Below are 24532 nucleotides of genomic sequence, written 5' to 3'. Positions count from 1 at the left end.
GCCTCCCGAGTGCTGGGATTAAAGGCGTGCGCCACCACCGCCCGGCTTGATGGATGTTTTTGAGGTAGAGTTATCCTATTTAACCCAGGCTGACTTTGAACTTAAGGCAAGCCTCCTGCTTAGGTTCCTGTGGGATTACAGCTATCAGATATTAAGCCTGGCAGTAGTAAGCACGATTTTATCTTTACAGTTCTTGTGAGAGGTAGTAACTACATTTTATGGATACGGAAACAGGCTCAGAGAAATGAGGTAACATGAAGAGTGCTGTAACTAAGTAGTCCACGAACCCCCTCAGTAAGTCACTGGGCTATTCTAGAAGCCAGTTTCCAACGGCGAGAACTAGATCTCTGCACACACATGGGAAATGTTAACAGTACACCTAGCATGATTTCTCAACTGCAACTATTAGCAACCTCTAAAAATACACTAAAAGAGCCTTAAAATATGACCTATTGGTAGACTTACAGATATCAAGGGCAAAATCACTGTCCTCCAAACTCTACAGAAAATAAATAGTCTTTAACCCTCTAACCTGTGAGACTACTGAATATGGAACTCTTTTGAGACAGAGGCCAGTAAACCACAGAAAAAATAAATCCTTACCAATTGCATCAACAGCTACTCTTCTTTTCCTAGTTTTCGAATTGAACAAAGCCTCGTTTTGAGGGTGGGTAGACAGTGAGTGTTTGACATGACTTGGTTCAGAATCCGTCAGCTCATCATCTTCCATAAAAGCTTTGGCAATCTCCACTGCTTCTGTTTCAAAATAGTTCTCCGGCTCTTTAGCGGAAGTACAACCGTCTCCTACGTTTGTTCTCACAGGAACATCAGACACTCCCATTTTATCAGTTTCTGCTTCTACAGTTTGAGGTAAGGTTTGTTCCTTTGCCAGAAGATAAGCCTTCTTAAGGGACACTTTGGTTTCTAATACCAACTGTGTGTCTTCCTTAAGCGGAGGGAGTTGGGGAAAAACTTCAATAGCGTGAGCATTGCCCAAAGAACCATTTTCTCTATAGTTATTTGGTAAACTGAATTTACCATCACAGGTTTTCTGTAGTTTCGAGTTTACAGGATATTCTGGGGTTCTCTTTTCAACACAAGACTGAGGAGGTATTTTTGATACATCTTCAGATGTAGGTGAATGTTGGACAGTATGTTCAGTTCTGATCAAATCAAATTCCTCTAACATTCCTTTAACCTTGTGTAAGGCGCTTTCTGAGACTGTGACCCGTTTTCCACCTGCTGTACTAAATCCAGAGAATACCGATGAACTGACATTGCTCGTGAAGGTTTTGGGGAGTGACGATACACCCTCGGGATTCTGCACCACAGAGCTCTTGCTTCTCACAGAGTGGTCAGATTGTTCATTACTTTCCAGAGGCACCGTGGAAGGTTTAGCACCACCATCCATCTCAGAAAATACTCGCTTTGCCTTTTCTAATGAAGCATCTGATACCTGCACAGCTTTCCCACTTGCTGTGCTAAAAATGCCGTAAGTGCGTGAAGGACAGGCTGCCTGGGGAAGTTCCCTTACAGATTTACATGTGTCCCAAGTTCCCAAATTAACAGGTTGTATTTGAGCTTTCTCCAGTCCAGACATACTTTGGTTATTATGCTGTAAAATTTGTTCTTTCTGGGTATAAACAAAAGTCTTATGTGAGTTTATATAGTTGTCATCTAAAGAGCTAGGACGTATAAAATCCTGTGAATTATCCAATACTTTAGGACAGCTTGTGTGGCAAGTATCTGGTTTACTATTTATGTTTTGTTTAATTGTCTTATTGTTGTCTGTGAAAATCTCTTTCACTGCTTTTACAGTTTCTTGTGAATAAGATGTAATGACCATAGGTGAGCTTACCTTAAAATTTCTTGATTCTCCTGTAGCCATGTCAATGGCTACGCTTCTTTTTGCACAGGGTGAAGAGTTAGTCTCAAGTTTCTGAACACAAGTATTTTCCTCAGCAGTTTGTGGGTATGTACTTACTTCTTCTGTAGCAGACACATTGGAGAAAAGGGCACTGTCTTCAGCATTCTTCATGTCTGGCTGAGTATCAGAATCAATTTTATTTTTTGAGAAATACCCTGAATCATTATGCATGTTATCAGAGTGACAAAAACTAGACTGGGATGGACAGCTGCGAGACACGCCAGGGTCACTAAAGAGGGCCGAAGCTCGAGACACGCCAGGGTCACTAAAGAGGGCCGAAGCTTGATTTTCAGATGCACAGTTTGCACCAACTTCGTTTCTAATGCTGTCTGAACTATGCTCATCTGAGGCATTTCCAGCATAGCCTTCAGTGTGTTCCTTTACACAGTCAATTTCGGCAGCATTTTTTCTTTCAGATTTATCCCCCAGTCCTTCTCTAAGCTGTTTTCTGCCTTTGGGTAGAGAAAACTCAGTGACACAAGTTTTCCTGCCGTGTCCTGTGTCACATGCCAAAGCACAATCTTCAGTGACTGAGGAAGACAACTGCCTAATGCAGGAGGTTGTAGGACTTTTTTCTATTTCATTAGAAGAGGTACTATTTGATGTTCTGAGATTTTCAGTCTGCCTATACAAATGATCACTTTGCTTAGGTGGCACTCCAGTCTCCTTAGAGCCAAAGCTGTTCGGCTTTTCTTCACTCTTTGAGGCAGGGATTTCAACAATTGTTTCACATGCTAATGTAAGCCCTTCTTTGAAGTTCTCTCTGTCCTTCAAGGGTTTTGACCCTTGATGACTAAAACTGGTGGTTTTCCTAACATATTGTGTTTCATCAAAAAGGTTCTTTACTTTGTCCAAAGAGTCCTGTGTAATTTTGACTTTTTTCCCGCTAGCTGTATGAAAACTTAACAGAGTAGGTTCTTTAGTACTTTCTATTTCAAATTCATGATGCTGCTGAAGAGTTGGTAACTGACCGACAGTCCCAAGTGGGAAATGTTCTTTGAATACCTTCTTAATACTGGTAGTTTCCTTGTGACATGAAATATCCATTTTGTTCTTATTTATGCCACAATGGAATTTAGAACTCAAAGGATCTGAAAAGACAATCAATTCATCTGTCTCTTGATTTAAAATATTGGCACTTTTACTTAATGACTCCTCAGAGACTCTGATATTTTTCCCACTTGCAGTCTGAAAGGATATATTAAAATCTTTTATATTTTGCTCCATCTTACCAGAAGGTAATTGTTCTTTATCTGAAGATTGAATACAGCATGTTTCCTCAGCTTTCATGACTTCCAAACATGTTAAATCTGATATACACTCCTTAATTTGTGTGTTTTCTTCCCTCACATACTGGGTACATGACTCAGGATACTTATTGCTTTGATCAGCAGCACATGGTAAATCACCGCCATCCTTTTGAATATCAAATGTGACCCCTGTACTTGGTTTATTACTCTCAGAGTTTTCTAACTTATAAGTACTTCTTTGAGAACCAGTATAATTATCTTCATATTTTGTATTTCTTGTACAATTTTCAGGATTTTTGCCAACAAAACCACCAGTAGTCATTTCAGCATTATTTTGTAATGTTACTTGGCACTTACTAGTTTTCTCATCAAAACTTTTATCACTGTTTTGTTTCTTTATCTTAAACACAGAAGCAACAGAATCATGATCAGCACTTGAAGAGAAAGCTCTTGGGTCTATTTTTGCAGAAGTTTCCTCACTAATATTTTCAATGTCACTGAACAGTTTCACAGCTTTTTGTAGAGCCTCATTGGACACACTAAGCTTTGTGCCAAGAGCTGAACGAAATCCTTCAAACTCCATTTCATTTACATTTGTTAAAAAACAAGATGTACTTTCGTTACAATTGCCTTTCAACAGGCAAGAAGAGTTTTGTTTAACACCAACAGAACCTTCAAATTTCTTGCTGTGATCTGTGTGACCAACAGAGGAGGAATCCATTGTGAGATGAGGATCAACATCTTTCCGTTCCTCAGAAGTGGTACCTATGGCAACCATCAGGTTTCCAGGAACGTCAGGGACATTATTCTGTGCTACATGGCTTGGCTTTCTAAACTGTGTGAATTCAAACTGACTTCCTGATTCTTCCAAGATAGTAGAAAGTTCTGTAATTTCTGCCTTTTGGCTGGGTGTTAAACTGTGGTTCGAATGAAAATCTTGCTTTGAAGATAATAGCTGAGGTGATGTGTGAGTATCTTCACAAGAAACAGATGCCCGACCCTGAGAAGGGGCAGACACGGTAGTAGTAACTGACTGCAAATCAAATGTATAAGGTTCGCTTAGTCTCTTCTGGTTTGCTAATGGTAAGGCATTAACAATGTCGATACAAGCTAAACTAGTAGGATACTGCTCTTCAATATCTTTGAAGAATATCTTGCTTTTCTTGACATTATGTTCTGAAAGTTTTATTTCTTTATTGGAAGCTGTTCTGAAGCTACCTCCAAAATTATGGCTAAAGACTGGATCCAAAAACCATGAACATTTGTCTGTATAGTCATTGTTCCCAGCTGACCTCACATCCAGGGAGGAATTCAATTTTAAATCTTTGTCTGCAGTTCCTTTCAGATGCTGCTCTATGGCACTTCTACTCTTCTTTGTACATGCTGAGGAATCTGAGTCATTTGTTATCAACGCACGGGCTGCTTGCTCATCACCTATGTCTTCATCTACTGCTGTTGCTATAGGAGAGGTCTGGAGATCAGGCCCTTGTGCATGGCTGAGGTCTTCTTCCTGCAGTTCCACAGTACTTCCTAAACCAATCTTATTACTTTCATAAATTCCTTGAAAGGCAATATTATTCTCATTTTCTGGAAAAAGTTCTTCAGAACTCATATTGACTGATATTTCTGAGATAAAAGCGTTTTTTTCTTGGTCCTTTTTTATGACTGCTAGGTTTGTGTTCTTACTGAACTGAGACTTCCCTGCGGGGGACGCTTCAGTCACATATTTGCCAGGTGGCAGAAACTCAGAGGTTTTAGAACTTTCACTTAGGATGCATATTTTATTTTTCTCCAAGGGAATGTTTTTGCTTAATTCAGTATTATCTTTACAACACTCACACTGCAGTTTCTCTGGCATTTTACACACTTTTCCTCTGGAAACCACAACTGGCTTTGACAGAGGCATCTTCAAGCTGGGAGTTACTTTAAGAATACTGGTGCTCTTATGGCCACCGATGGGGTCTTCCTGTAATTCAAAGCTAGTGCTGCCGGGCTGCACTGCTGCCGCATACTGTCCTGCAGGATGACAGGCTGAGACTAAGACTCTTTCTTTTCCACTTAAAACTTTGGGGCTCTTCTGATCTTCATTTTCACATTGTTTTTCGGGCAAGCATGACAGACAATCAGTTTCTAGTGCTGTATGTGGCCCTGATTTTTCTTCACTGACTATTGCTTCTTTGTCATTGAGATCTTGAGATATCAATGCATTAGTGTGACTACTTTCTTTATTGGAAGCAGTCACAAAAGAGTTGGCCAAGGACAAAGATGGCTCTTCAGGATCAATCTGTAAGGAGCTTCTTATGACAGAAGAATCTGATAAACCTAAACATAAGGATATAGAGTGACAGAATAGGTTAAATAAATTACTACTAATTGCATCCACTCAATGCTTTTATCACGTTAACAAGAAGAGCAGAGCAAGAGCGAGTAACAGATTCGAAACAGAACCTGATGTAGTCACAACTTTGAAGTTACTAAAAGTCTAGATGAAGGAGCCGTGAGAATAGCTCAGTTAGTAAAGTGCAGACCTGAGTTGAAATTCCTGGTACCCAAAAGTGCCCACATAAGAAACAGGGGGCGGCACTGTGTATCTATCAACTTCAGTACTTTAAGGTTGGGAACAGAGCCTGGTGGTGGTGGCACACATCTTTGATCCCAGCACTCAAGAGGCAGAGGCAGGCAGATTTCCATAAATTCAAGGCCAGCCTGGTCTACAAAGAGACAGCCAGGATTATTACACATAGAAACCTTGTCTGGAAAAATCAACAAAGAAAAAGAAAAGGGCACAGAGGTAGGTAGATCCCTGGAGTGCAAACAACACTCCAATATTCTAGGACCACCAATCCATTCTCCAAGCCATTTACATTTTCTCCTAGGGAGCTAACTGACTTTGGGAAGCAATAGACATCTCCCTTATGTTCCCCAGGCTGGCCTTGAATTTGTAGGCTCAAATGATCCTCCTGCTTCAGCTTCCCAAGTAAAGAACAATTTTAATTTTCCAATTTCACACAATAAACACTTCTAAGCAGGATTAAGTGGGCAAGTTCTTAATGTATATGGATAGAAAGCTGTCTCAGGAGCCATGAAGCAGGACATGGCAGTGCATGTCTGTGGTCCTAACTACTTGGGAGTCTAAGGTAGGAGATAAGCCAGGTTCAAAGCCAACATACAGCACAAAAGGAGGACAAATGGCATGATGGCTCAGTGGGTAGGCATTTGCCATGAAGCCTGAGGACCCAAGGATCGGCATGGTAGGTCAGGCACAACTCAGACAAGTTGTCCACTGACCTCCACACATATACACACAATAAGTAAAACTAAAAAAAGGTCAATGGTGTGTGTATATGTGTATATATGTATATGTATTTGGTGCAAAATGATCCACCAGATTTGAAAGACACACTTCTAAACCCTGAATCCAAAGTCTCAACACTAATGTATATAAGCACTCTCTGTGACTAATAGGAGGCCCAAAAGACTACAGAAAGAAAGTGTTGCTTTTCAAAAAATTTTAAAAATCGCATATTCAAATTAGAGACCTTAACTTCATCCATAAAACTATATATACCATAGACCAAAAAAAAACCCCAGGAATACCTGAATTCTCATATGTAAATATGAATGGCGCGTCAAAAGCACTTGCTTCAAACTGCGCTGAAGGGTTAGTGAGCTCTGACGTTCTGACTGCCAGTATTTCTGTTCTTTGATGAGATGCATCATCACTTACGGAGTAAATAAACTTTTTCCTTTTGTTTTTTAGAGTGGATATTAAACCTGCAGTTTTCCCAGTTGCAGAAGTGTGAGTGAGAGTTGTTGGCCAGGTTCCAGAGTCAGCTGAACCGGGACACAATGAATTCTCTGTCTGTGAGCACACAGCACAGGTTCCCAACACACTGGCAGAGGTGCCAGTTTCTTCTGTCTGTGAGCACACAGCACAGGTTCCCAACACACTGGCAGAGGTGCCAGTTTCTTCTGTCTGTGAGCACACAGCACAGGTTCCCAACACACTGGTACAGACGCCAGTTTCTTCTGTCTGTGAGCACACAGCACACGTTCCCAACACACTGGCAGAGACGCCAGGTTCTTCTGTCTGTGAGCACACAGCACAGGTTCCCAACATACTGGCAGAGGCGCCAGTTTCTTCTGTCTGTGAACACACAGCACAGGTTCCCAAAACACTGGTAGAGGTGACAGGTTCTGTCTGTGAGCACACAACACAAGTTCCCAACACACTGGCAGAGGTGCCAGGTTCTTCTGTGGCAGCTAAGTTGGTCTCACTCTCTGAGAACACAGTGCCCAGACACTCCTCAAGTGGCTCTCTCATTCTGAACACAGACTTGCCGACACTCTGAAACAGGCAGGCTGCTTGACAAGTTCCAGACACTGCTTGCTCCCCTGCAAGGGAGACCTTGTGTGAGTCAAGATGCTGTCCTTCGTGTGCCCTATCTCCCAGAGTTTTCTCACTGATCACCTTTTCTGGTTCTGGAAGAACAGAAATATGAGGTAAAGAGTTTTCTGAAGCAATAGAGTCAATACCTTCTTTCTTCGTATCTATGAAGTCTTTTTCTGAATTATTCTGGTTATTAGAAGAAATACACAGGAGAGGTGTTTTTCCCATCTGGGTTCCAGTCAGACCAGAGAGGGTTAGCTGAGACCACCCACTGCTGGAAGACTGTACAGCTTCCTTGCAGATTTCCTCATTTCCACTGCTACAGGGCTTCTGGTTTGTCACATCTGGATCTAAGGGATCACTGTGGCTTGGTTTAATATTCAGTTCAGATGAATGTTTCTCACCAGCCCATCTACTAGCTTCTTCACTTAACTCATCAGTTCTGACGTCACTGAAAATTTTCTTCCTGCTCTTGCCCATTCTCATTTTTTGTAGATTTCTGCTTCTATGCTTAGGAAAACATAACGAGAAACTATCTTCTTCAGAAGTTTCTGCAGTTGTCTCCCAATCTTCCACAACATTTGGCATTGTCTTTTGAAGGCAATCTTTGAAGCTGTTTGTTTTGCCAGATGAATCCCCTAACATTTTCTCCAATCCTGTTACAATTCAAAACAAAAGCATATTATAACATTTATAATACAACTCACAATTCTTCTCCAAACATGATTCATATTAAATAATACACAAATATGCAACAAGGGGTTATTCTGAATGCCAGTTCTTTTTCTGGCAAGTCGCTCATCTAAAAGCCAGTGCCAATGTGCTGAAAGTCTCTACTCAGATGCCAATCTCTAATACATCTTTTATCAGGTCTACACAGTTAAGGGGCACCTTTGAAAGTGCTATCTCCCCAACTTAGTATTCTAAGATCTGTCAACTCAGACATAGTCAACCAAGCCTGTATTACTACGAGGAAGCAGGAAGCAAATCTATCAAGTGAGCTTCTATCTTTTGTATCCTGATGTCAAAGGTCTAGAAAGGAAAGCAGTGGCTTTCTCCTGAAGAAAAGAACAATTACATCAATTAAGATCAGTGGCCCAACTAAATAGAAGTACTTACCGTGACTAAAAGCTTGCCTCTGGCTTTTGTTTTCGCTGTCAGTCACAGAGGGAAGAGATCTAGCATTCTTTTTCAGACTTTCATTGTGGTTGGAAAAGTAGCTTCTCAAAATCTGCTGAAATTATTTTCAAAATCATTAACTAGTATAACCCTTTTGTTGCACATACATATTCATGTTACCAAACAGGAAGACAGAAAACTTTTTAGGAAGAAATTACATATGGGATCAGGTTTAGAAACATTCCCGAAGGTTAGGAAAATTATAAATTGTAGTTTTAAAGAATGCAGGACAGCCAGGCATAGTGACACACACATATAATCTTAGCACGTGGGAAGCAGAGGCAGGAAGATTACAAATTTGAGGCTAGAATGATTTTCAACCAGTTTAGGGCTAGCTAGGACTGCATAGCAAAACCCATCTCAAAAAAGCCAAAAACAAAAAATAAATCAAACCCAAACCAAAACAACAACAAAAACGAGCTGAGGAGCTTTGGTAGCTGATGGCTACTGGGAAAGAGAAACATTTGGGTAGAGCAAATGGCAAGTGGGAGGCTGCTCACCCTCCAATGTGTCCCCACACTCATCTGCATCTAAGGGTACTAGTTGGATTCAGGGGATCATTTTAAAACTAAAGAAAAAGAGTATATAAAGCTGAGAGTGGGTCATGTTAGGGAGGATCATGAGGGAATTGGAGGAAGAAAAGAGGGTGAATATGATCAAAATATATACATGTAAAATCTGAGAATTTTTTTTTTTGTCTGAGACAGGGTTTCTCTATGCAGCCTGTGTACACACACAAACACACACATACACACAAAGTGAAGATATTCTTAATGAGGAATGTCATGAGTATCACCATCCTGACACTGACTTACAGCAGGAGAGTCTCCAGGATACACAATTCCTCGTGCTTCCTCATCTCGGGCTATAAAAGAAATTAAATTTCACTGTATTGTATTATTTTTTGTTTGTTTTCTTTTGAGACAGGGTTTCTCTGTAGCTTTGAGATGGGGTTTCTCTGTGGTTTTGGAGCCTGTCCTGAAACTAGCTCTTGTAGACCAGGCTGATCTCGAACTCACAGAGATCCACCTGCCTCTGCCTCCTGAGTGCTGGGATTAAAGGCATGCGCCACCACCACCCGGCTGGAACTAGTTCTTGTAGACCAGGCTGGCCTCAAACTCACAGAGATCTGCCTACCTCTGCCTCCCGAGTGATGGGATTAAAGGCGTGCACCACCACCACTGGCTCTGTATTACATATTGTACACCAAAATTAATAGACAAAACCTTTTTGGAAACAACCCCCCACACACACATTATTTGATAAGAGGCACATCTGAAACAAAATTAAGTGACCAAAGTCAGCAATGAGGAAGACTGACCTGGACTGACTTGTCACACTGTTTCTTAATGCCACTTGCATGGTGGTTAGAAATGGTGGTTTGGTGACATTAGCTTTATGGTAATATTCTCTACAATGGCTAATGAAAGACATGTAAAGGCTGTGACTTCAAAGCTTCCCTGGGAAACTTTATGCTTTGTTTAGACAATGATTCATTCTAAAGCCATAATTAATGCTAATTACTTCTTAGCTTTCAGCCTTTTTACTTTATTATTTTACATAAGCAATAAAATAAACTCCAATCACTTCTGGCTAAACGGACCAAAATGAAATGCTATTTGGCTAGCATCACCCAAGCCCTGGTTGAGGGCTGGCAAGATGACTCAGAAGGTAAATGTGCATAAAAGTAAATGTGTACATGAAGTTATAATACACAGATGACATAGTGCTAAAATGTGACTCTCTGATAGCATTTTAGACAGAGAGAAGAAAATTATTCTGAACTAATAACATATTCAGCACACAGTAACATCTGAATCAGCTTTCATGTTTACTTACTTTTTTAACCTTTTTGTTTGTTTGATTGTTTGGTTTGGTTTTGGTTTTGGTTTTTTGAGACAGGGTTTCTCTATAGCTTTGAAGCCTGTACTGGAACTAACTCTTGTACACCAGGCTGGTCTCGAACTCACAAAGATTCACCTGCCTCTGCCTCCAGAGGGCTGGGATTAAAGGTGTGTGCCACCACCACCTGGCTTGGAATTGGAGTTATTATGGACAGTTGTAAGCCACTACATGGGTGCAGAGAACTGAACCAGGGTCCTCTACAAGACAGCAGATGTTCATAAACACTGAGCCATCTCTCCAGCGCCCCATGTTTTCTTTCTAACACAAGGATGGAAGTGACAACTTAGCTGCCTCAGCTACCTCATCCTGTGCAGTACACATTTGCCACCATTACCTATGAGCACAGTGGAACTAAGGGTTGGAGGTGTAGCTAACGAACTTGACCAAGACATATCAGGATCCACCTCAACTCCGAGACTTTCAGAGATGGGTTTGGGTGTCTGACCCTACAAAAAAAGACAACAGTTTAATGTACAGAGACACTGGTGACTATGTTTTTCATTCACACTTTATTTACCACATAATGCTAAGTGCAGATCTGCAACTCTCGAGCTAAAGGGATGACACTGTCACATTCTCAACTTATATTAAGGAAGTAATCTGAGCGGAACACTTACCTCCTCGATTTTTGGTGAAGAAAATAAACTTCCATATAATACTGCAAGTGAAAAAAAACCACAAAGTATATTAGATTTTTATTAACATTTCGACAACCTACAAGTAAAACCCAGGGGGCTGCACTTGAGAGTACCGGCTGTTCTTGCAGAGGACCTGGGTTCCAATCACCTACAATAGGTGGCTCGCAATCATCTATAACTGTAGTTCCCGGGGACCTAATGCTCACTTATGGCCTCTAGACACCAGGCATGCATGTGTTATACATACATACACATAGGCAAAACACTCAAACAGATAATTTAAAAGTAAATAAAGTCTTAAAAGACAATAAAAATAAGAACCTTTGCAGTGCTCATACCTGGCTTTTCTCTTTGTGGTACAACTTGTGTGCGTCGCAGAGGAAGAGGGCTAGACAAAGCGAAACAATGGCCTCAGGTTAAAAGGAGAACAGCAATAGCAGAGAGATCATTCTGTACTGAGTTTTTATGGTTGGGAAGACAACAGTTTGATATGCAGCCTCACACTGTGACCCAGCTGCCTCAGGTTCTCTAGTGCTAGGATTTTCAGAGTGGGTTACCAGGCCTGGCTCAAAGTAAACGTTCCTAACATAAAAAGTACCACTTGAAGAATTTATTACACATTATTTAAAAACAGAAGTTCGTCCAGGAGGTACTCAGCTGTAGCGATCTGGATGACAGTTTATTTCTGAGACAAACACATGCAAGAGAACGTTTTGTTTAAACACATTCTAACAGAAGCTGAGCATGATGGTTCATCAGAGCCCCCAGCCTCGTGGGAGGCTAAGGCTGGAAATTCTGCAGTGTGAGATGAGGCCTTGAAAACAAATAAAATGCATGTCTGTAAGTCCTTATAAAATATACACTAGGCTCCTCATACCTTTCGCTGAGACAAGATCTCAGAGGCGGACTGGCAACATCAAGCACGGGTCCCACTTTGGCCTTTGTTCTGCGGTGATTTTTATGTTTACTGTTTGCAGTAATCTTCCCTGAAACAGTAGAAAAATCCCGTGAGGGTGTAGACACTACGGACTTTGAACTTAAGAATGAAAACAGACTATTCAGGGAGCTGTTGCCTCCTAGGGAGATGCATCTTAAGAGATGAGTACAGCCTATGCTATGGCATCACAGAAGGTAAATAATAGGGCCTGAGAGATGGCTCAGTGGTTAAGAGCTCTGCATGCTCTTCCAAAGGTCCTGAGTTCAATTCCCAGCAACCACATGGTGGCTCACAACCATCTGTAATGAGATCTGGTGCCCTCTTCTGGCCTGCAAGGATACATGTAGGCAGAGCACTGTATACATAATAAATAGATAAAATTAAATAATAATAATAATAATAATAAAAAAGGTAGACGCTGAAGGGAAACCACAAGTCCAATCTGAACGAATCATTCTGCTTTCGCCATTTCACTTTAGACTCCTGAATAAAAGTGGGAAAACAAGGCCTTCATGACTGCAACTTCCCCTCGTCCCTTCCTTTTCTTGGGTGATGGAGACTGAAACTAGGGCTTTTCAAATGACAAACACGGTGTTGAGGGGTGGAGCTGGAGAGAGTTAAGAGCACTGGCTGCTCTTCCAGAGGATCCAGGTTCAATTTTCAGCACCCACATGGCAACTCACACCTGCAGGTAACGGCTGTTCTAAGGGATCCAACTCCCTCTCACACAGACATACATGCAGGCAAGATACCAATGTACATAAAATAAAGATAAATAAAGTATCAAATGATAAACATGTACACTACCAAACTACCCTGCTTGCCTGATGGCTTCATTTGACTTAGCTGGTAAGATGCTATTCTTTCACACACCACTGTGACTACTCTTTGTGCAAGCTGCCAAACCTGCAGAACTACATACAAGATCTGTTTCCCAGCTGGGCGGTGGTGGCGCACGCCTTTAATCCCAGCACTTGGGAGGCAGAGGCAGGCGTATCTCTGTGAGTTCGAGACCAGCCTGGTCTACAAGAGCTAGTTCCAGGACAGGCTCCAAAACCACAGAGAAACCCTGTCTTGAAAAACCAAAAAAAAAAAAAAAAAACCATCTGTGTCTCTTGAGGTTACAGCCCTGGCTGTCTTGGAACTTGCTATGTTGACCAAGTCGGCCTTGAACTCAAGCTATCTATTGGCCTCTGCCTTCCACCACAGTCAACTGTCTTTCACTTTTTTGTTGACTTCAAATATCTACTTTCAAGCTTCCATTAAGAAACTGACTAGGGCTGGAGAGATGGCTCAGTGGTTAAGAGCATTGCCTGCTCTTCCAAAGGTCCTGAGTTCAAATCCCAGCGTCCACGTGGTGGCTTACAACCATCTGTAATGATGTCTGGTGCCCTCTTCTGGCCTGCAGGCATACACGCGGACAGAATATGTATACATAATAAATAAATTAAAAAAAAAAAAAAGAAACTAATCTGGGCTGGAGAGATGGCTCAGATGTTAAGAGCACTGGTTGCTCTTCCAGAGGACCTGAGTTCAATTCCCAGCAACCACATAGTGGCTCACAACCATCTAGAATAAGATCTGATGCCCTCTTCTGGTATGTGTATACATAATAAATAAATCTTTAAAAAAGAAAGAAAGGAAGGAAGGAAGGAAGGAAGGAAGAAAGAAACTGACTAATCCAATACTCACCTGAAAGGAGGGATGCTATTCAAGAAGGAACTATCGAATTAGTAAGCTTTAGTGGTCCCAAGGGTATAGTATGTGCCTGCCCTCCTATATGTTCCTGTTTCCCCACTATTCTGTGAATTTCATAAGGTACATTCTATCCTATTACTATACCCATAGCAATTACAACTACACTTAACATCTCACTGAGCATGCATATCACAACATAGTACTCTAAAGCAAAACAAAGTGCACACTTATGTCAAGAAGGTAATAAATATTCCAGAGGCTGAACAAATGTACAACCTTACTAAACAAATGTTTACAACCACCTGGCACCTAGGTCAGAGACACTGTTGTCAAATTAAAATACTCACAGTAGGGCGATGGTGGCACACGCCTTTAATCCCAGCACTCGGGAGGCAGAGGCAGGCAGATCTCTGTGAGTTCGAGACCAGCCTGGTCTACAGAGCTAGTTCCAGGACAGGCTCCAAAGCCACAAAGAAACCCTGTCTTGTAAAACCAAAAAAATAAATAAATAAATAAATAAATAAAATACTCACAAGAAATTAATTAAAAAAAAAAACACCTACGGAAAAGCAAAAAACCCAGGATAGCCAAAACAATCTTGTACAATAAAAGAACTTCTGGAGGTATCACAATTCCTGACTTCAAACTCTACTCTAGAGCTACAGTAATGAAAACAGCCTGGTACTGGCATAAGAACAGACAGGAGGACCAATGGAACAGAACAGAAGACCCAAATATCAACCCACACATCTTCAAACACCTGATATTTGATAAAGAAGCAAAAATTATGAAAGGGAAAAAAAGCATATTTAACAAGTGGTGCTGGCATAACTGGATATTAACATATAGAAAAATGAAAATAGATCCATATCTATCACCATGCACAAAACTCAAGTACAAATGAATCAAAGACCTCAATATAAAGCCAACCACATTGAACCTTATAAGAGAAAGTGGGAAATACACTTGAATGCATTGGCACAGGGAACCACTTCCTAAATATAACCCCAGCAGCACAGACACTGAGAAAAACAATAATAAATGGGACCTCCTGAAACTGAAAAGCTTCTGTAAAGCAAAGGATACAGTCAACAAGACAAAATGACAGCCTACAGAATGAGAAAATATCTTCACTAACCCCGAATCTGATCTCCAAAATATACAAAGAACTCAAGAAATTGGTCACCAAAGAACACATAATCCAATTAAAAAAATGGAGTACAGAGCTAAACAGAGAACTCTCAACAGAGGAATCTAAAATGGCTAAAAGACACTTCAGGAAATGTTCAACATCCTTAGTCATCAGAAAAATGCAATCAAAACAACTCTGAGATTCCATCTTACACTTTTTTTTTTTTTTTTTTTTTTTTTGGTTTTTCGAAACAGGGTTTCTCTGTGGCTTTGGAGCCTGTCCTGGAACTAGCTCTGTAGACCAGGCTGGTCTCAAACTCACAGAGATCTGCTTGCCTCTGTCATCTTACACTTGTAAGAATGGCCAAAATCAAAAACACTGATGACAACTTATGCTGGAGTGGTTGTGGGGAAAAGAGAACACTTCTGCATTGCTGGTGGGAATGCAAGCTGTTACAGCCCCTTTTGATGTCAGTGTGGCTATTTCTCAGAAAATTAGGAAACAACCTTCCTCAAGACCCAGCAATACCACTTTTGGGTATATATCCAAAGGATACTCAATCGTGCCACAAGGTCATGTGCTCAACTAGGTTTATAGCAGCATTGTTTGTCATAGCCAGAACCTGGAAACAACCTAAAAGCCCCTTGACTGAAGAATGGATAAGGAAAATGTGGTACATTTACACAATGGAGTCCTACACAGCAGAAAAAAATAACGACATCTTGAATTTTGCAGGAAAATGGATGGAGCTAGAAAACATTATTTTGAGTAAGGTAACCCACAGAAAGACAATTATCACATGTACTCACTCATAGGTGGTTTTTAAACATAAAGCAAAGAAAACCAGCCTACAAACCACAATCCCAGAGAAGTTAGACAACAATGAGGACACTAAGAGAGACTTACATAGATCTAATCTACATGGGAAGTAGAAAAAGACAAGATCTCCTGAGTAAATTGGGAGCATGGGGACCTTGGGGGAGGGTTGAAGGGGGAGGAGAGAGGCAGGGAGGGGAGCAGAGAAAAATGTAGAGCTCAATAAATATCAATAAAAAAAGTATAAAAATTTTTTTTAAAAAGGACAAAAAACCCCACCTCCATCCTCGTATAACTTGCAGAAATATAGTTTAGGAAACATCAACAAGTCCCAGGCTTTTTTTTTTTTTTTTTGGTTTTTCGAGACAGGGTTTCTCTGTGGTTTTGGAGCCTGTCCTGGAACTAGCTCTTGTAGACCAGGCTGGTCTTGAACTCACAGAGATCCGCCTGCCTCTGCCTCCCAAGTGCTGGGATTAAAGGCGTGCGCCACCACCGCCCCGCAATCCCAGGCTTTTTTGAATATCCAAGTCATAATTCAGTAAAATCTTAGTGTTTTTACTAATACTTAGCATACTGATCATAGGAGGAAAGAAGCATTTACTAAATACCAAAATTATTTCCTTGAACCCAAACCTATCACATACCATTTCCACCATCTCCATTCTTGAGTCAGGAAAGAGATGAGAAAGACTGTGATCAGCACAACAGAACTCAGTTCATCACAGAGCTGCGATTTTACATACAATTCTGCCTGCAGTCCTAGCTCATGCCCCCCTCCATCACACTTCAACTGCATCATTTGTCCAAGTTTAACCAATACTTAACTTTTTTTTTTTTTAATTTTTTAGACAGGGTCTCTCTGTGTAGCTCTGGCTGTAGACCAGGCTGGCCTCAAATTCAGAGAACTAACTGATTCTGTCTCCCAAATGTTGGGACTAAAGGCGTGTGCCACCATATCTGGCTATAGTTACCTAATTCGTTGAAAGGCGACTGGTCTAGTGGTTGAGTTTGACCTTGTTCTTTGAATATTATTGGAGTTGAAGCCAACTGATGGTAAGGCGGCTTTCTCTGTGGTGTTTTAAACAGCTGTGGTTCATAACTGTGGGGTTTATAGTCATATTCTTCTGAAGGTTCAAAATTATACAGTGGTGCTTCTGAAGAAAGTTCTTCAAACCAGTTGAGGCTTATTGGTCCTAAATCTGCAAGAAAAGCAAAAGTCCTACCTTAGTTTTAATCAGTGACACTGAGGAACTCCTGAGCGATGAAGATCATAACAACCAGGGTTGATAAAGGTGATTCCACTCATGCTAAGCCTGCCAACCTGAGATACATTCGAGCCCACACTCAGATGTTCACTCACCTCGTGTCGTAGAGTATGTGCACACACACAAACAAAATCAATAAAAAAAAAACGTCAAAAAGATCATAGTAAAGAATAAAGGAGAAGGCATGGTTGTACTCATCTGTTATTCCACTTTCAGTAGGTCTGAGGCAGGAGGACTGAAGACTGAAAACAGCCCAGGCTACACACCGAGAACTTCATTTCAACAAAGAAAACAATGCCAGCAAGAGGGCTCAGCAGGTTAAAGGGGCTTTACTGCCAAGCCTGGAGACCTCAGCTCATGACCAGAATCCACATGGTGAAAGTAGAAAATTGACTCTTGCAAGTTGTCCCCTGACTGCTCTGCCACTCTGTTCCCACCACAAAATAAATTTAGACACATAAAAAATAAATAAATAAAACAAGGGGCTGGTGAGATGGCTCAGAGGTTAAGAGTACTGGCTGTTCTTCTAGAGGTTTTGAGTTCAATTCCCAGCAACCACATGTTGACTCACTACCATCTGTAATGTGAACTGGTGCCTTCTTCTGGCCTGCAAGCACCTGACCTGTGCAGGAGAAACACTATATACACAATAAATAAACCTTTAAAAAAATACTAAACAAAGGAACTTGAAATTTTGACTAGCTGGGCATGGTTGGCAAACACCTGTAATCCTATCACTTAGGGATTGAGTCAGAAAGATCTTAAGTTTGAGGTTAGCTACACAAAAACCATTTCTCAATTGGGTATGATATCACACACTTATAATTCTAGTATTTAGGAGGCTATAGCAGGAGGATGTCATGAGTTCCAGGCTAGCTTGCCTACACAGTGAGATTCTATCTTAAAAACCAATAAAGAAGGTGTGGGGTGGGGGCTATCTTTTTGTTTTAAATTTTAATTTATGTGCATTAGTGTTTTGACTGAATGTATGTCTGCATGAGGGTATTGGTTACTATGGAACTGGAGTTACAGACAGTTGTGAGTTGTCATGTGAGTGCTGGGAATTGAACCTGGGTCCTGTGAAAGAACAGCCAGTGCTCTTAAATCTCTAGCCCTGGGAGCCTACCTTAAAAAAAGAAAAAGAAGTTGGGCATGTTGGCACACACCCAGTTCTTGGCAGGCAGAGGCAGACAAATTGCTGAGTTCAAGGCCAGCTTAGTCTACACAGCAAGCTCCAGAAGAGCCAAGGTTACGTGGAAAAACCCTGTCTCGTAAAACAAAGGGGGTAGGGGGGGGTGGGGACTCCATAATCTAGAGCATACCAAATACAGAAAACAAAACAAAAAAGAAAAACAAGAACCATGACTGTGGAATACTTTAAGGCTCATTAAGCAAGATCAATAATGTACTCTTTTGAAAGTGCAGCAACACCCAATTTTGAAAAAGTTACAAGGAGATAGAATTTAGCTATAATATCTTTTTTTAATCTTTTTTTTTTTAAATATTTATTTATTTATTTTGTATGCAATATTCTGTCTCTGTGTGTTTGTAGACCAGAAGAGGGCAGCAGAGCAGACCTCATTACAGATGGTTGTGAGCCACCATGTGGTTGCTGGGAATTGAACTCATGACCTTTGGAAGAGCAGGCAATGCTCTTAACCACTGAGCCATCTCTCCAGCCCCCTTTTTTTTGGTTTTTCAAGACAGGGTTTCTCTGTGGCTTTGGAGCCTGTCCTGGAACTAGCTCTGTAGACCAGGCTGGTCTCGAACTCACAGAGATCTGCCTGCCTCTGCCTCCCGAGTGCTGGGATTAAAGGTGTGTGCCACCATCGCCCGGCTCTTTTTTCAATCTTAACAATCATTAATTCAGGAAAAAAAAACCCTATTCACATAAGCATGTATTCTATAAATTAAAAAATAATTTTGAGGACTAAATATGACAAATCTCTTTGAGTATGGGTTAAAGAAACACTTTCAAATAAGTATGAAAAAAAAAAAAGATTCTTACATGGCAATGACAAAATGTCTAACACCCACCCACCCAATAGAGCAGTTTCACCTGCTTCAGGAGATTCAGTAACTAAATGCATTTCACAATTAGGCCATGGTGTCCTTCACCTTTTCACATCACAGCAAGGATGAGGTATGGAAACAACTGCTGCACCTCGAGACAGAAGGCAGTGGACCCAGCTATACTAGTACTGACATTTCCTGCCCACCCAACGGGGAAATGCCAGGGACTTTCGAACAAAGCAAAAATGAACTGCATGAAGCTTATGTTTATATCTTGTTACTACTGTGTATGTGACACGTGGGGGTCAGAGACAACTGTGCACAGCTGCTCCTGTCCTTCTTCCTTCATACGGCTTCGCGGCAACGAGCTGGTCACCAGACCTGTGCAGCACACACCTTTATCCACTAAGCCACCTGACGGAACTAAGCTTAACTCATTAGCACACCCTACCCAATTTTCTGAGAAATAACATGCATACAGCATTTCTGCAGACAGAAGTGTAACTAACAGAAAAGCACTCATGAAGAGTTGCGAGCCAAACTCAGACACTTTTCACAAAAGGCCATCTTTTCCTGGGAAGGACGGCCAGACGAACCAAGTGCTCCGATCTGAAGTGTTTGGTAGACATTTTCTCAAGAATGCAGTGAGCTCATTCGAGTGAAGAAAAAAAGTTTGCTGCTAACGATGAAATGTGAGCTCCCATAATGAAATCAACCATTTCTAGGGACTCTCAGGGGCCAATTTCTTCCCAGCTTCCAAAGAGTAGTCGGATCAGACCAGCTGCAGAACAAATGGAGGTGCGTTTCTTAGTCATGCACTGCCAATACTCACTGACAGGATCTAATTCAGGGCCAGGTGTGGTTGCTCACGCTGCAATCCCAGGATACAGGGTGATCACTGCAAGTTTGCAACCAACCTGATCTACCTAGCAAGTTTGAAATTAAGCCGTGGTTACATAGCAAGATGAGGTCCTCAAAACAAGAAAAATGGGGCTGCAGAGATGGCTGTTTACGGCTCTTGCAGAGGACTCAAATCCAGTCCCTAGTACCCACATCAAGCAGCTCACAAACACCTATCACACTAGCCCCAGGGCATCCAGTGCCCTCTTCTGACCTCTGCAGGCACCCATACACACGAGCATATACCTACACACAGACCACACACACACACACACACACACACACACACACACACACAGAGATGTATGGTTTAAAATAACAAAAACAAATCCTAAAAGAAAGTCTGACAACTGTTCATCAGTAGCATCACAACGCATCTGATTTGCTGGTAGCCCCTGCGAACGATTCTTCCCACTGGAAGTTGCAGTGTTACGACATCTCCCACCTATTTAGGTATTCTCCATCATCTGGTTGACAGGAAAGGACTACGGTAACTAGATGTAGGACTCCACAATGAGCACAAAAAAAGCTGCCAGGGACTGAGTTATCATTGCTCACTTATAGACAGTCTCATGTGCCCCTTACTGCCCCTACTTCCCAAGTGGTGAGATTACAGGCATCTGCTAATGCCTGGTTTAAGCTGAGGAACAAAGCCAGGCAGCCAAACACGAGGCATGCACTCTACTGAGCTACATTCCAGTGTCACTCCCATGCCCCCCTCTTCTGAAGAAAAAAAAATGCCCAGCACTTGAGAGACAGAAGAAGGTGGATCTCAGTGAGTTCAAAGCTAGCTACAAAGCCAGGACTGTTACATAGAGAGACACTGTCTCAAAAACCAAAAGAAAAGAAAAAAAAACCTTAGGTCTGAGCTCTGTAAGTCTGGCCATCATAGAATTCCCTATGTAACTCAAACTGGTTTTGACTTCATATTTAATCCACCTGGCTCGGTCTTCTACATCAAATTCACTGGGATTATAAATGTCAACTATCGCAGGCCAGTGGTGTCAGATGCCTTTAATCCCAGCACTTGGAGGCAGAGTCAGGCGGATCTCTGTGAGTTCAAGGCCAGCTTGGTCTAAGAGAGCTAGTTCCAGGACAGGCTCCAAAGCTACAAAGAAACGACGTCTCGAAAAACAAAAGAGAAAAAAAGAAAAAAAAAAAAAAGAAGAAGAACCATCACACTTAGTGCAAGTATTTTTTTGTTTGTTTTTCTGAGACAGGGTCTTTCTATGTAGCCCTAACAGTGCTTTATCTTGCTATGCAGACCAGGCTGGCCTCAAACTCAGAGTTCCACCTGCCTCTGCCTCCCAAGTGCTGTGTTTTTGTTTTTATTTTTTTTTAAAGCAAGCATCCACCTTGCCTTACTTTATTGAAAATATTTTCTCTATGTGACTTAATTTACCAAGTTTTATAAAAGCTCGTCAATACCTGCTGTGCTGCATCGCGCCTGAAAAATTTCAAAAAAAGTTGGTCTCCTTTTGTATTCAATGGGCATTTTCTCTACAGTGTTCCTCCAATGCTCGCTCTGCAAAAGAGAAGTAAAATACACTTCACAGGCTTGCTCTCTTGGTGACAGGGAAAATCAAAAGCGCTGTTAAATTTGCCCAACCAGACTACCTTAGGCCCATCTTTTGGGACAAGAACAGAATTTACCACGAGGATGGGGGACAGTTCATATTTGCGCTCCAAACCAAGTGGCGACAAGATAAAAAAATACGCACCGGAAAGCGGATATAGTGAGAGTCAACAACAAGAGACCTTGCTATTATTTAAAATAGATCACGTTCACTTCATTACGGAACCGAGTTGACTCAGACAGGATAGGTAATCCAGTAACTACAGAACCGCGCCCCAGCGAGCTCTAGGGACGCGCCTGGTCCCTGGGGGAGGGACTCCCGCGGGCTGCAAGAAGCTGGGCGGGAACCTGTCCGGGGAGAGCCGGGGTACTCCGGGCGGCGGCCCAAGAGGAGGTCGAGCGGCTCCTCCGGGACGTCAGGCGTGTCTCCCCGGCCCCTGACACCCCGAAGCGAGCGCCCGCGTATGCCCGGTCCTACTGACCCGCTCTGGCTGCAGGCGCTGACAGAAGCCGCGCCGTCTCACTTCTCATGCTCGCGCGAAAAGCCCGCCCTGGGCCCGTGACGTCATGATTCGGCGACGCAGGGCTCGCAGTGCGAGCGCCACCCGGAAGTGAAGGGAGGGGATTAATCCGTCGCTGTTCCCGGCGGTCTCCGGGCCTCCCGGATTAGCCCGCTCCCCGCCGAGTGGAACGCTCGCCCATCCGCAGCACTCAGACTCCCCGACACCTCTTCTACCCCTCGAGCTCACGTTGGTCTCGGCGCCTTGGGGACAACAAGTGGGCGGGTCTCTTGTGACTTCTTTCCTTCTTGATGTGGGTAGAGAAGGGACTCTGGCCATCTCTAGCGTGGCAAACAGAGACGGCCTCGCCCTCCTCCCCCTTTTCCTCGGCCCATTAGCTTACATTCCTAAAGCTGACCACCAAGGTCTAGGCCCTTATTTGACCACTTCTTCCTCCTGAGGCTGACTACCAAGGACCAACAATCAAAATATTGAATTCCAGCAATCAAAAGCCCCCTTTGGCTATCCTAATTAATATGTCCGATAAAAATTAAACACTTCTTTCTAACACGGAATTTCCCTTTTTACCTTTATAATTTGTCATTTTTCTGTCTCTATCTAGAGGCAGTCCTTTGTTCCCTTCGGGGACAAATACCCCTTTCCCTCTCTCTTGTTCCTGTCCCCTTCTCCCTTGTGTCTTTGTCTCTAATTCCCTGCCCTCTGTCCCACGGGACAAATAAATCTTTATGCTGAGAACTTGGTCTTGGGGTGTCCCACACCAATACTGGTCTCTTATAAATGGAAATTTTGTTGGTAGTTTATTTTCCTTTATCTTCTGTGTCTGCTTAGAGATGATACCCTTGGCCTTTTCTTTACACTTTAATCTCACTTCAGGACTTTGGGCTGGTTCGCTGGATCTCTTTTCCCCTCTTCCCAAAGCCCTGCTTTCCACTTTTAATTTGGCTCTTTTAATTGGTTTCTTGAGGGTGGGTGGTAGGACCTGGCGTGGGTTGCAAGGTGTGACTCTTGCCACTAGGTTGGGTAACAGTCCTGCAATAAGAACTCCTTTCTGCAGGCCTAGGTACTATCTTTTACAATTTTAGGATGCGATCACCATGTTTTGTGAGACTTCGGGAAACTGAAACATAACCTCAGCCCTGAATTTCCAGGGTAACAAGCCCGGTGCATCGCGGCTTCCTTTGGATTTATTGTTTTAACCTTAGAAAGCCTTCAGTTGGATTCAGCAAGTGAGATCTTCGAGGGCCTTGCTTCTTCCAGAGCATGCTTATGCAGTAAAAAGTTCTACTTGGATTAGAAAAAGAATGCCCTGGGTTTGGGGAATATGCTCAATAGCGAGCAAATTGCAGAACCCTGGGTTAGATCCTCAGCACTACAACAAAGACTGCTGGGAAAAGCCTGCTTGGCTCACTGGTATCATTTTGTCTGGTAATCAGTCATCCTTAGTTGTATCAGGAAGCCTCACTAATGTAAAAACAAACAAACAAACCTAAAACTTTTGATGTAGGTCTAGTTAGCAAAGAAGAGGTATGTGTGGTATTATCTAATAATAAACTGCTATTTACTAAATGTTTTTTTTGGGGGGGGGGTTCGAGACAGGGTTTCTCTGTGGCTTTGGAGCCTGTCCTGGAACTAGCTCTGTAGACCAGGTTGGTCTCTGTAGACTAGATCCGCCTGCCTCAGCCTCCCTAGTGCTGGGATTAAAGGCGTGTGCCACCATCGCCCGGCTTACTAAATGTTTCTTACTATAAAATGTTTAGTGTTGTCCAGTGGTAAAAATTCAATCAAGTAGGGTTGGAGAGATGGCTCAGCGGTTAAGAGCACTGACTTATCTTCCAGAGGTACTGAGTTCAATTCCCAGCAACTGCATGATGGCTCACAACCACCCATAATGAGATATGGTGCCTCTTCTGGCCTGCAGGCACACATGTAGACAGAACACTCTATACTAAATAAATAAATAAAGTTTAAAAAAAACCCAATTCCCTAGTCAGGTAGTGGTGGAACACACCTTTAAAAAAAAAAAAAACTAACTAACCTGGTAATAGTCCCAAGTTTTGAGTTCATATCCATTTGACTTCTTGTACTTCCCTTGTGAAATCTGCATTGACCCTATAAATAATTAGGACTGGAGAGATGGCTGAGCAGTTAAGGACACTGGCTGCTTTTCCAGACATCCTGAGTTCCCCAGCACCCACATGGTGGCTCACAATGGGATCTGATGCCTTCTTCTGGTGTGCAGGTCTACATGAAGACAAAGCACACATACATAAAATAATAAACATTCATAATAATAAAAATAATAATAAATTTCTGCTTGGAGGCAGATGGTGGTGCTGCACACTGGAGGAAGAGGCAGGCAAATCTCTGAGTTCAAGCCCAGCCTGG

At 42.2% G+C, this 24532-nt stretch overlaps 1 protein-coding gene across 1 annotated transcript in view; it reads right to left on the bottom strand.

Moving 5' to 3' along the window:
* Brca2 (BRCA2 DNA repair associated) overlaps positions 1 to 22157 on the bottom strand; it is a 45643-nt gene extending 23486 nt beyond the window's left edge. The window contains 11 exon segments of the mRNA XM_041677691.1: positions 604 to 5499; positions 6775 to 7089; positions 7423 to 8223; positions 8687 to 8798; positions 9562 to 9611; positions 10986 to 11097; positions 11269 to 11309; positions 11628 to 11677; positions 12167 to 12275; positions 16844 to 17071; positions 22109 to 22157. Coding sequence (XP_041533625.1) covers positions 604 to 5499; positions 6775 to 7089; positions 7423 to 8223; positions 8687 to 8798; positions 9562 to 9611; positions 10986 to 11097; positions 11269 to 11309; positions 11628 to 11677; positions 12167 to 12275; positions 16844 to 17071; positions 22109 to 22157 — 6763 coding nt within the window.
* Between the last annotated feature and the right edge of the window lie 2375 nt (positions 22158 to 24532).

Source organism: Microtus oregoni, unplaced genomic scaffold, assembly GCF_018167655.1.
Source record: "Microtus oregoni isolate MIOR12 unplaced genomic scaffold, Mior012 000029F_ref0000214, whole genome shotgun sequence".
NCBI lineage: Eukaryota > Metazoa > Chordata > Mammalia > Rodentia > Cricetidae > Microtus > Microtus oregoni.
Note: the sequence above shows the minus strand (reverse complement) of the source record. Positions and strands in the feature narration are given on the sequence as shown.